Source organism: Lissotriton vulgaris, chromosome 12 (genome assembly GCF_964263255.1).
Source record: "Lissotriton vulgaris chromosome 12, aLisVul1.2, whole genome shotgun sequence".
NCBI lineage: Eukaryota > Metazoa > Chordata > Amphibia > Caudata > Salamandridae > Lissotriton > Lissotriton vulgaris.
The window spans coordinates 698,788,832-698,802,675 of record NC_141700.1 but is presented as its reverse complement, the minus strand read 5'-3'; the positions used below and the strand labels follow the sequence as shown (position 1 = coordinate 698,802,675).

Genomic DNA, 13,844 nt, shown 5'->3' with positions numbered 1-13,844 from the left:
TAGAAGACGAGCCTTGAGATCAAGGGAGTAGCCAGAAAATGAAATTTCTACCACTTTGAACCATATCCCAAGTGTGCGAATGAGGAGAGAAAGTCTGGCACCTGTTTGTTTACTTCCCTGAGGGAATTCTGAAGACAATGAGATTAAAGAATGCCTTTAACACCTGAATTCTCAATAAATTTGGTCATCCATACATCCATTCTTCGTTTCTCCATCATGCTTCTTCTCTATTATACATCCTTGTGCCTCTTCATCCTTTCTTCTCTCCATCCATCCTTCTTCACGATCATACATCCTTATGCCTCTTCATCCTTTCTTATCTCCATCCATCCTTCTTCACGATCATACATCCTTGTGCCTCTCCATCCTTTCTTCTCTCCATCCATCGTTCTTCTCTATCATACATCCTTGTGCCTCATTATCCCTTTATCTTTATATCCTTCCTTCTTCTTTAGCATACATCTTTATGCCTCTTCATCCTTTTTTCTCTCCATCCATCCTTCTTCTCTAGCATACACCTTTATGTCTCATAATTTCTTCTCTCCATCCATCCTTCTTCACTATCATAAATCCTTATGCCTCTTTATCCCTTTATCCATCCTTCTTCTTTAGCATACATCCTTATGCCTCTTCATCCTTTCTTCTCTCCATCCATCCTTCTTCACGATCATACATCCTTGTGCCTCTCCATCCTTTCTTCTCTCCATCCATCCTTCTTCTCTATCATACATCCTTATGCCTCATTATCCCTTTATCTTTATATCCATCCTTCTTCTTTAGCATACATCTTTATGCCTCTTCATCCTTTTTTCTCTCCATCCATCCTTCTTCTCTAGCATACACCTTTATGCCTCATAATTTCTTCTCTCCATCCATCCTTCTTCACTATCATACATCCTTATGCCTCTTTATCCCTTTATCTCTCCATCCATCCTTCTTCTTTAGCATACATCTTTAAGCCTCTTCATCCTTTCTTCTCTCCATCCATCCTTCTTCACGATCATACATCCTTGTGCCTCTCCATCCTTTCTTCTCTCCATCCATCCTTCTTCTCTAGCATACATCTTTATGCCTCTTTATCCTTTTTTCTCTCCATCCATCCTTCTTCTTTAGCATACATCTTTATGCCTCTTTATCCTTTTTTCTCTCTATCCATCCTTCTTCAGGATCATACATCCTTATGCCTCTTCATCCGTTCTTCTCTCCATCCATCCTTCTTCACGATCATACATCCTTGTGCCTCTCCATCCTTTCTTCTCTCCATCCATCCTTCTTCTCTAGCATACAACTTTATGCCTCATTATCCTTTTTTCTCTCCATCCATCCTTCTTCTCTAGCATACATCTTTATGCCTCATTATCCTTTTTTCTCTCCATCCATCCTTCTTCTCCAGCATACATCTTTATGCCTCATTATCCTTGTTTCTCTCCATCCATCCTTCTTCTCTAGCATACATCTTTATGCCTCTTTATCCTTTTTTCTCTCCATCCATCCTTCTTCTTTAGCATACATCTTTATGCCTTTTCATCCTTTCTTCTCTCCATCCACCCTTCTTCTCTATCATACATCCTTATGCCTCTTTATCCCTTTATCTCGCCATCAAATCCTTCTTCTCTAGCATACACCTTTATGCCTCATCATTTCTTCTCTCCATCCATCCTTCTTCTCTATCATACATCTTTATGCCTCTTCATCTGTTCTTCTCTCCATCCGTCCTTCTCTCTGTTCCTCCTTCCGCCCATCTTTTACTCATCCATCCTCTCCATCCACCTCCATTATCGTGTGCATCTTATCCCCTTAGTATCCATCATTCTGTTCATCCAACCGTTCATCCTTATCTCCATCCACCCACCCACATTTGGTTCCATCTACCCTCCCGTCTCTACCTCCTTTCCTCTCGTGCTTTCTAGTTTCATTTGTCACCCTGCCCCACAGCTCAATTTTATTATTTCCTTGTAATGGTATTTATGTTTGGGGTTCAAACTATACTTTAAAGGTGTTCAGTTATGAACACTACCCATTGGCATCTGCCTCCTGCACAACCTGTTAAAGTGGGGATCTGGTTAGTATACAGAAAAAGCAGGGAGGGATGGCAGAACCGCATGACCTCCCCTTTGCTACCCCCTCGACAGAGTCAACGAGAGTGGGACTACCACAGGGCTGCAAACGCAACCCCTCGCACTGCCCTGAAAACTTGTTTTTAATTTCATGTCTGTCATGCCTTCATAATTTTTCTTTCCTAGTCTTACATCCTAAGCCTGTCCTTATGTTCTTTCATCATCCATCCTTTCTTCCTCTTTTCTTCATTCCATCTGTCAGTCATTCCTTCCTAGTGTCTTCCTCCTTTCCTTCTTCCTCTCATTCTGTGGCTCCTTAAGGCATTTTACATGCAATGTTTGTTTTCTTCTTTCTGTTCTTTCTGCCTCGTCTTCTTTCTGCCCTCTCGCATTAGATCCTGCTTCCTTTCTGCGCTTGTTCCTCCAACCCAAACCTTTTCTTTGTCTCTCTGGCATTTTCTCCTTTTTTCACCCAGTCACTAAACACATATACTGTTACTCTGACCCGTCTGCCCTTCTCTTGTTGCTTCCACTTACCCTTCACTGCCACCCATGTTTTCCATTCTCCAGCATCCTTTCTCTCACCTGGCCTTCTTAGCTTCTCTCCCCTGCCCTCACAGCTCTTTCTACTTTCTTTACTTATCCACAGGGCTTAACCTGGAATTGCTGCAGGCGCTCACCGAGAGGGAAGACCTGCAGATGCGCCGTGATGGCCTAATTTTCCACCTGCAGGAGCTCACGCAGAGGGAAGACCTAGACATGGATTGCACCAGCACACTTTTTCACCTGCAGGAATCCACCAGGTAATGAATGAATAAAACTTTATTTGTGGTTACTCAAAACCATTAAATATGACATCAAACTATAATAAAACATTGTCAAGCAAAGGGAAAGGGGGAAGCCTAAAATGGATAAAAACGTAAACATAGTTAAAAACTGCGTTCATTAGTCCATTTCTACGTGGACTGGTAAGTCTCGATGGTTTGAGAGTCATTGTTCCAGGCCAATGGCCTAGCTGTGAGGGGCCGTCAGTTTCTGGCGTGACTGTTGGATGAATTTACTAAACACAGCCATATCTTTCACTGTTTCCATTGTGAATAGATGGTAGGCGGCCTCCTTTATAGATCTAATACCATGTCTAAGTAGGATTGGCTTTAGGTAAAGATTGCGCTCGGAGGACAGCCCCGGGCAACAAAATAGGATGTGTGCAAAGCTCTCTTGTTTGTATTTGCATAGCCGACACTCTGAGTGCCTTATCTCAGATGACCTCGTAGGGTAAAGGTCTTTAAGAGGGAGAGGATGTAATCTGAGCGCTAAAATCCTATTTACTGCTTGTTTACCCACAGCTTGGGTAAGGTGGAGTTTCGAAGTCTGTACTATCTGCGGAAGTTTTAGGGACTCATGGAAGCCTCTTGATTCCATTGCTTCCAGGTCGGTTGTGCGCGAACAGAGTTGAACCTGTCTTTTTGTCGCGCTTTTAATGGCAGCGTAGTTGATTAACTCGGGATCCCAGTTGTCCACTGCAAGATTCAAAGCTATATGAATGGTGAATGGTTGAGTGTGTCCTGTGTGGTGTATGCTGGGATGGTGTATGATAAGGCAGTTGCATGTGCTCTATTTAAGGATGTGTGAGGGTGCTGGTGTATGATCAGGTGTATGTGCTGGGGAGTCCAGTTTTGGAATCTGCAGATTGTTCTTGGGCCGTTCAAAATCCAGCCTTTTCTACTTCTCCTCTGTGGCTGTCATCATCTGTGGCGCGATATTCTGCCCTTGGTGTCCCATTGGAAACCAATATCTTCCCTCGAAGGGCAGACTACTGTTTGACTTGAGGACCTGCCGGACGAACAAAGAATCTGAAGATGACTGATACGCACTGGGACATTCTGGGCTTAAGGTCGCTCTTGTAGGAAGTCATAATAGTTCCTCCTGTGGTTGACAACCAAAATAAAACGTAGCTTATTCCAAAGAAAATGTTGCGGCTTAAAAGCTAGATGGTGGAGTAATGCACAGCATGTGAATCTAGAAGGGTGTCAAGTTGCAAAATTATTATTACAGATGAATAACTATTTCCGTATGTGGAGCTAGTAGGTTATAACCGCAAGTTGCTGTCAGTGGTTTAACATTATAATTGATTGTTTTTAGACACTCAGTTCAGATGAAGCCCACTAAACATCAATTTCTGGTAGTGGGAACTTCTGCACCTGCCAGGGTCATGGATTTTTGATGTACGATCCAGACTCTAGGCTTTTTAATTCCTTTTTTCCCTCATTAAGTGCAGGCCATGATGGTGCTTGTTCTCTCCGATGTTGTCCCTCATTCTGATTGGACTGGTATTTTGGTGATTTAATACCACCATTGAAAAAACATGTGCTGCAGAGTTCAGGTATCCACAGAGCAGTGTTGTTTACCATTCTGAATACCTGACGTCAGAATGGGGAATAGTCTTAATACCACATTTTCCCTGGTCTTGGCTGCACAATTTGCAATATTGTGGTTTTCCCCATTCAATTTGTGATGGGAGAACTGTAAGGTAGGTGCACTGATTTTGCTCTAATATTAATCCTGAATGAGCTTCTTAGATTATGCCATAAGCAGCCTTGTGGGCCAGTCCAAGTGCTTCTTTTACAGTCTACAGAGGGTGTCAACCAGCCCTGAAGCATCTGCACTGCCTGCAGGGTCTACACAAAGTGAGTTTAAAACTTTGTGTCTGACTGATCATGTCCACTGTTTATCAAGGGCTTATTCATTCCATTTATGCTCTCTGAGATCCTCCTGTCTCACTCTGTGGATGATTATAAGCAACGGATGGCTCAAAAGGTTTTATAAGGTATGGGCGGTACCCTATGGAATGGCTTCCTTTTTGCTCATATTCTATGAGAATCAGAGGATCATTTGATTTTCAGGAAGTGATTGACACCTCTTTGACTTATTTCCAGCTCTTAGTCACAGACATACTAGAGGTTCTCCTTGTTGGGGTATATCACAAAGAGACCACTGATTTGGTGATACCAGGACTTACTGGAAATGTTGGGGTGGAAAAGTCTCTTGCTTGGTGGACGTGCACCTTTGCCCTAAGTGATCCAACCATAATGATGTCTGGAAACCTAATGCTGATTTTTGTTGTCATGAGCAAACACAGATAATGCGTGTATGCCATGACATAGGCCTGTTTCACAGACTGCATTCTTTTTGTACCGTGGGGGGCGCCCAAAGTGCTTCCCTCATAGTGATGAAGGGCTACTGCTTTTAGTAGGAGTTAAGCAGCACGAGCACGGTGGTGGCAGCATACTGTGTGGTGATCAGTAGGACTGAACCGGTCCTTTCTACCTGCGTCACTGAAGTGAGGCCTACAGGCTCACTCATGTAAATTTCCGCTATTGTAAGATTAACTCATCCTTGGTCTACATGAGTTTGGTGTGTAGTGCTGCTCAGTGCATGTGGGTAATACATGTGCTGGCTGTATGTGTGTCTGTGAATGGTACAATACATGGAAGACTCTGGGTGCCATTCTGGGAGACCAGGGAGTGACTGGAGGAGCATGAAGAGGTAGAGGAATCCCCTCCAGACTGATTTGTGGATTGCTGAATTCCAGTGAGCCTGGAAGGCAGGCTCTTCAGGACACTTCGAAAGGTGGGTGCTCTTTGATTCTGAGAGAGGTCACTGGGAAGAGGCCTTGACACATCTCAGGAAGGAGATGGGGCGGATAGGAGAATCTTAGAATGCGGCTGAATCCTAGGGGTAACCTTTTGCTGCACATATCATTGTGGCTGACATCCAGGTGTGAACCTCTAGTCACTCCCACATCCTGTGTTGTGGAACTATCAGATTTGAAGTCGCTCCTGATGGGACAGATTTTCTTTCTGGAGGACGGGCAGGGCAAAGGAGAAGGCCCTTCAAAAGGAAGCAGATCCCCATCATTGACTTTAGAGACTCAGACTCTAAATCACATTTGGTGTCTGGAAAGGGGCTATAAGGGGAGCTAAAGACCTCCAAAATGTTCAATTGTTGAGCGGACTGTGAGAAGAGCAGACGCTCTGCTAGACTTCTGCCTGTGACCAGGATTGGGGGCCAAGGCCTGCCAGTCTCCCTGCTAGGTGAGGGGACATCACCCAGGGAATCCGAGACCACCTGCCCCTGGTGCCTGAAGCACCAGTGTCTGCCTGCTTGCCAAGACCACTGTTACCTGTTAGAAAGCATTGGAGGCCGAGATGTCCAGTGGGATATCCAGAGATTGGATCCATGCAGCGAGGTTTGAGGAGACTGCTGCCACACTGATCAAGTCGTTGCCCTGTGCAGGGAAAAGTTTCAGCCCTCAGAGGCCACAGGAGTCCACTTTGAAGTGGGCCGTGAACGCTGGGGCATCAACTGGGTCATCGCCAGTGTGCATGTTGTAAGACAGCGACCCAGTATGCCAGGTTTGGCCACCCTAAAAATTGCTGCCATGCCGATTGGACTATGGCTAATGTGCGGTACTACATTGGCGACCATGAATGCCAGGTGGGGCCACCGTGAAGATTGCTTCTGTGCCAATCAGGGCGTAGCCCGCGCAGAGAGTGAGAATGGAGATTCCGCATGCCTGAGGGGGCCATGGGCACAAGGAAATTAGTGTGGTCTTGTCAAGACTGTAATCGGAAGAATGAGGCTTCTGTAGTAACCTGAGTGGGCCCAAGCCAGAACTAAGAATCAGCACCAAGAGCATTGCACCCCTCCTCCCCCACCTGTGGGGAAGATCCCAAGAAACGTATCAGCAGTCGACGAGCTGCTGCCTCCCCAGGCATGCATGTGAGAAACGTTCAGGCCCCATGACTGCTGCCCCTCCCAGGCTGTGTGTGAGGAACTTACTGGAGACAGCCACTGCAGCTTCATCTCCTGCAAAGTGGGCGTGCTCACAGACTCCAGTCACTCGGATCCGACTGGTGTGGGTGAGACAGATTTATGGGCCAGGCGGCCCCAGGGGAACTTGCCTGACATGCAGTGCCTCGGCACTGGAACACTTTTGACTTTTGAAGAAGCAGAGCGGGACTGCTGAAACTCTGACTACTAGTGGGTCTTCACCTGAATCTTGCCTATATCAAATGGGGAATAACCGCTACTGCTAGCAAGAGGGGAAGTGGGACTCCAGGGCCCTCCTATAAAGCACCAGTACCCTGACCCCACTGTATTGTACGTATTGTTTGTGAGTTTTGTGTTTGTATACAAATACTCATTACTTCATAAAAGCAAGTATTCACGTATTGCTGCTGCTGAGCGTATTTTGAGTTGTATGTGACTACCTCCCCAGCTACGAAGCCTTGGACTGCTCGACTTGCACTACCACTGAGACTCAAGGGCTGAAGGGATACTTGAGTAGTTGCTCAGGATCCATATTAGGTCGGGCCCCAGGACATCAGGAGTTAACGGGCTCAACCCCACAGTTGGCCCAGTAGCTCCTTCTTGCCCAGTGGCCCGTTGAATGGGGTTCTAACAGAAAACACCCTGGAATTTGATAGGAGTGTATTTGGAGCATGTGGTGTTGTAGTTCATATGCTGTACAGTGTCTTGCAATCTAATGTTAAGTGCAGGTTGTTTACATGAAAAAATGTAAGTTTTGGCTTCAAGGATGTCTCGCTATCACATAGCCGAAAACCACAGTGCATTCGCAGACAGACTCTGTTTTCTACCGCCATCATGTTTGGAGCTAAAGTTTGGTGCTTCCTCTTTTAAACTGTGTAGTGACCAAAAAATCAATGTTTCAACTACATCAACATGAAGTATGCAGTACCGAACACACATCAACACTCTCTGCAATGAAGATATATTGAATCAATGCATTCACAACAATTTAATACAGCAGGCTCCATACTCTGCATCCAGGTCATGTAGGAATGGCTCCTCCTCAGGGGTGATGGGTGGGGAATACCCCTTTTCAATTTTGTCCTCAGTATTGCACAAAGTTGGCATAGCCCAGTGTTTCACGTGTGAATAGAATATCCGTAACTGTTGTTTATAGTTCGGCTTCTTACAATGCCTAGATTTGAAGAAACCGAAAGAGGTGGCATCAGGGATGGATGAAAACAAAGATGCTGATAAGGAACTCCTTAAGTCCTTGAGGGGGACTGAACCTGGAGAAAGAATCACAATTTTGAGATGATCAAGTGTCCATACAAGAGTTTGTACTGGCATCGGAGTCTAAGCGGAGAGGATTGAGATTAAACCTTAGAGTTTAAAACTGACCTCACTAGCACAAGTGGGCAATTTTTAATACATTCTGCACACAAAGTGCCAAGCAGACTTTATCCGCATCTCTAATCTAGTCACCCGTGGGTACCCAAAAGCCTGATTTGAAACACAAGGACATTCAGCCATGTTAAGCCTCTTCAATGCTGAAGAACAATCTTTATCAAAATAAATTGCTGAATGCACCCCCTTGTCCAGTGCTGCACCAGAACCAAGAGAATTTCAGACCTGAAAGAAGCCTTGATACCAAAACGAGTCACCAAACAAAGTCGCAAGGATGAAAGTATTGGTTTTTCAATATAATAGCACAATGACATTCTGATGGTCTGGATTCAAGACAAATAAATTCTCAGCATCACTTATAAAGAACACATTGTAGCAAATTGTCTGATCACTTTGCCACCTTCGGGCAAGACTGGTACTGAATTCCAAATCACCTTGGAGGAGCCCATTTCACCCAAACTACTACATTAGCACATTCCAAACGAACATCTGCACCTGAACCAAACAGGCAGGCCCCATATTGAGAGGTGCTGGCACAAAAGACTCCGTCCCCATCTGTCACCATCTGTGGCACAAGACACCAATGCACATGATGATGATGACAACAAGGGGCATCTTTATAAGTAGCTTGTCGTAGAAACAGAAGATACCTGGAATAAATACAGGACAGATTAAGTTAATGAAAAGCCTTGTGAGGCAGTCCCTAAACATTCTCCTCCAGTCAATACACATTCAAGAGACTAAACCAGACATCGCATTTGTATTACATTCTTTTATCCCTCAAAACATGGCCCACTTGCAGTATATGGCAAGTGTAGATAGAGGGGACAGTGGCCACAATGCACTAAAATTAGAGCTGATGGCCCTTCTGTGCCCTGGGTATGGTAAGGTTGGACCTAACCTGTTGATAGGTATCATTTCAGCAAATAACAAAAAGGCGCTGAAATGGGAATATGTGGCGGGTCATTCTGATTTATTAAGCTAGGTGTATCCCATGGTGGTTGGAACCCTTGAAGCAATGAGCGCCTCTGCGTCCCCAATAACCAATCCTAGCTCAATCACGGCTTCTTTTGAAAAAGTGTTTGTCATTGAAAGTTGCTTTCTAGAGAGGCCTCAATAAAAAATACAAGCCCCCTCCCACCCCTGGTATAATGATAAATTCTGAGCAGCAAAACGTTTCTTGCTTAACTCTTTAACCCCTCACCTGGTGGAGACGGAACCGCTCCGTCACCAGCCGCGGTCGCGCTGTGCTGATGACGGAGCGGTTCCGTCACGGCCCGCTCGGCACGCCTGCTCGTCGCGGATTCCGCGCCTGCTCTGAGCGTTCCATTAAGCGGCCGGGGCCGTGACGGAACCGCTCCGTCATGAGCACAGCGCGACCGCGGCTGGTGACGAAGTGGTTCCGTCACCAGCATGGGCGCGCCGCACGGCCCCCCCGCCGCCTTAACGCTGCTGCGGAATAGCCGCCGCAGCAAAGGGGTTAAAACCAAAAGAACAGCGCGATGTCTCCCTGGCACGAAGACTTTATAAAAAAGCCTTGGCTCAAGCCAAAGCTAGCTGGAAGGAAGAAGTGTGGAGTGACTTGGTCAGAGCGGCGAACAAAAGAGATTTAGTCTTTCTGGGATATAGCAGCGCATGGTAGTCACTGTGCTACTTTCCCTTTGGATGTCCAGGTCAAGCCCCATATCTGGGTGGACCACTTCGAGAAGCTCTACTCAGGCAGTGGAGCAGGGCACAGTGAAACTTTAGGAGTGGGCCCTGTAGACTGTATACAACAACAGAAGCCCTGTGTGGTCTCCATCACAGACTCACACAAGGCACTAAGATCTATAATGCCCAAGAAGGCACCTCGCCCTGTTCGCGTAAGGGCAAACCTATATGCTGCAGAGCCGAGGTCGGACTCCCTATCTCCATATGATAACAAGAGCTATTTTTGAGGATGGCCCTACCCTATATTGAGGATGCCAAGATTGTCCCAATATACAAGAATGGTTGGCGGGACAATACAAGAAATTATAGATCCATAGTCTCATCGATGGGCTACAGAAGTTGTTTAGCCAACAGGACCTGGGGAAACTGCTAGATTGGATCTCTGATAACCAAATCATCTCTGAGTACCAGGCGGGGTTAAGGCCGCAAACTAGTTCACTCGACCAACTAGTGTATGATAAAATGGAAAAAAGTAGTACTTGGGAAGGCCACCTCTACGTGACCTTTGTGGATTTAAAATCTGCATTCAACTTGGTCCTGCGCCATCAACTTTGGCAGGTACCTAGACGTATGGGACTCCTGAAGCACATCCGAGAGGTTATCATAAGGCTCCACTCAGACACATTCGAGCGTGAGTCAGATATGGAAATAGAAGGGACCTTACTGACTTCTTCAAAATTGAAAAACAGGGGTTAACCAGGGATGCGTTTTGGTCCAGACGCTCTTTTTTCTATATATCAGTAACCTAGCACTACTTGGACTTCCCAGGAAATTACACCTAGAAAGTTGGTAATGCCAAAATCTCTATTTCACGGATGATACTCTCCTCATTTCAAAACCCGCTGTAGGCCTACAGGCTACTTTAAATCGTTTTTTGAAGTTCTGCAATGATAGAGGATAGGAATTAAGCACTACTAAAAGAAAATGTATGGCACTATAGAGAGGTGAGGCTGTGCACAACTGTACAGGGCATGCCTTTAGAGGGTATGCAGACAAAATACTGAGTTAGAAATGTCGACTTACACGTATATTGTGTTGTAAATATTGTGACAGAAATATTGACAGCAAGAATATCGTGGTCAAGAAGATCGATTTTAAGGTACGAAATATTGTTTTTAAACATATAGAAGTCAGTAATATCATTTGCAAAAATATAGTTGTTTAAAATATTGATCTTTTAAAATTAGTGTTATGTATTTTAGTATATATTTTAAATGTATGTGATGTATTTTATTTTGGTATAAGAATTGTTTGTTTTTTAATATATGTGTTACTTTTTTAGTAGTTATCAATTTTATTTTAATAACATTTTGTGATTTTTTTAAATCCGTTGTGGGTTTATAGGGGAATAGGGTGGGAAGTAATTTGATTATAATAAATTAATGATTTTTTATTTATTCATTTTATTTAATTGAGATTTTATAGTGTTAATTGTGGGAAGTAGTTTATTATTAATTATTAATGGGAAGTTAATGAATATTAATTATTGGTAAATAATTATGGTAATTGTGTAATTTCTTTAGGTGCAGGTTGCGGGGTTATAGTGGTAAAGAGTGGGAAGTAATTTATGTTTAATTATTAATATGTTAATAATTAATTGAAAATTAAATATAGAATTTGTGTAAATAATTTTAGGTGTGGGTTGTGAGGTTTATAGGGGTAAAGGGTGGGAAGTAATTTATTTGTGATTAATAAATAATTCGCTGTTAGTTGATATTTAATTGTTTGAACATTATTTATGGAAATTGTGTAATTATTTTTAGGTGCAGGTAGTGAGGTTTATAGGGGTAAAGAGTGGGAAGTAATTTCTGTTAAATTAATCATAGTTGTTAATTATTAATTAATTGATTGAAAACTAAATATGGAAATTGTGTAATTAATTTTAGGTGTGGGTTCTGGGGTTTATAGGGGTAAAGCGTGGGAAGTTATTTATGTTTAATTAATTGATCATTAATTAATTCATATTTCATTAGGGTGAATATTTTTTGGTGTGTGGGTTTTACTTTTATAGGGGTAAAAGGTGGGGAGTACATTTTACTTTATAATTCGTTTTTAAATACTATTAGTTTCTTAATTGAAAATAAGTTTTATTAGTGTAATTCATTTTTGTAAAGTTTAATTTTAGCTGTGGGTGTGGGGATTATAGGCGTAGAGTGTGGGAAGTTAATACATTTTTATGAGTTCATTTGTTTTTTAATCAGTATATTGGTAAATAATTATGTTAGGTTTGGAAGTACTTTTTTTGATTTAGATGTGTGTAATAATTAATTTTTTGCTTCTAAGTAATTTCTAATTAAAAATATTTATTTGAAAATTATTTTTTATGTTTTTTAATATAATATTTGTACGTATTTGTCATATGTATCTAACATAATATGTTTTAATATTAAATATAATCTGTATTTTAATTTTTACCATATTTATATTTTTTTTAAATATTTTGTTAATATTTTCTTCGTTTTTAATTTTGAACTGACCAAAGTGGGAATATTGTTACCCTGCTGCAATCCAACACTTTCCCTACTGTGGCACTGATTAAAGTGGGACTAATAAATTTTATCCCGTCACTATCCAACACTTTCCCTACTGTTGTACTCACTGGGGTGGGAATAGTAATTTTTACCCCTCCGCTATCCAACACTTTCGCTACTGTTGCACTGATTGGAGTGGGACTAGTAAATGTTATCCTGCCACTATCCAACACTTTCTCTACTGGTGCATTTACTGGAGTGGGACTAGTAATTTTTATCTCTCCACTATCCAACACTTTACCTACTGTTGCACTCATTACAGTGGGAATAGTAATTTTGACCCCTCCGCTATCCCAACACTTTCCCCACTGTTACATTTATTGGAGTGGGAATATTAATTGTTACCCCTCTGCAATCCAACACTTTCCCTGCTGTTGCACTCATTGGAGTGGGAATAGTAAATTGTATCCCGCCACTATCCAACACTTTCCCTACTATTGCACTGACGGGAGTGTGAACAGTAATTTTTCCCCCTCCGCTATCCAACACTTTCCCTACTGTTGCACTCATTGGAGTGGGAATAGTTATTTCCACCTCTCCGCTATCCAACACTTTCCCTACTGTTGCACTCATTGGAGTGGGAATAGTTATTTCCACCCCTCCGCTATCCAACACTTTACCTACTGTTGTACTGACTGGAATGGGTAGTTTAAGTTTAAATATTTTTAAATATTTTAAGGTTTTAATTTATAATAGAATATTTTTTATTAGATTTTATGTTATTGGTATATATATATATATATATATATATATATATATATATATATATATATATATATATGTATATGTACATTTTTATATAATCTTAAAATTATGAAAGAAATTAAAATTAATTGCTTTAAAGTAAATATATATATATATTAATTATAATGTGTGTGTGGTCCAGGCACGGTTGGGCACAGACAGGCTTGCCTTTGGCGCATCTTTTGGGCATACAAAGGGGTTCATTTATTTGTTTGTCCTGACAAATGCCCCTATCCTATGTGGCGACTTTGTGATAGGTGGAAACATGTTGATGCCTATTTTTATGACACACAAAGATTCTTTATTAATCGCTCAGTATGGCATTTAGTTGTTTTAACTTGTATTAGGGAAGTAAAATAACATTTCATTTCATGTATTTCATTACACAATTTTGACTGGTCAAACCCCTCTGGAAGAAAAAAAATACTCTCTCATTTATCATCGTTTTGGATTGTCTCTATGCTAACTAATTAGGGTGCAATCCTTGAGCTCCCTTTGGACATTTCCAAGGCTATGATTGGACTTGAACCATGCCACATATATGTGGGTGAGAGTTCAGCACCCAAAAATAAGCACTCCTTAT

General features: G+C 42.3%; 1 protein-coding gene across 4 annotated transcripts in view; it reads left to right on the top strand.

Moving 5' to 3' along the window:
* LOC147678027 (P2Y purinoceptor 4-like) overlaps positions 1–13,844 on the top strand; it is a 220,283-nt gene that overhangs the window by 157,428 nt on the left and 49,011 nt on the right. For 3 of the 4 annotated variants that reach the window (XM_086945920.1, XM_086945918.1, XM_086945919.1), the window contains exon 6: positions 2,707–2,860. In XM_086945920.1, the coding sequence (XP_086802046.1) occupies positions 2,707–2,860 (154 nt within the window). Of the gene's footprint in view, positions 1–2,706; positions 2,861–13,844 lie in introns of those variants that run through there. The other variant, XM_086945916.1, reaches the window with a different exon arrangement.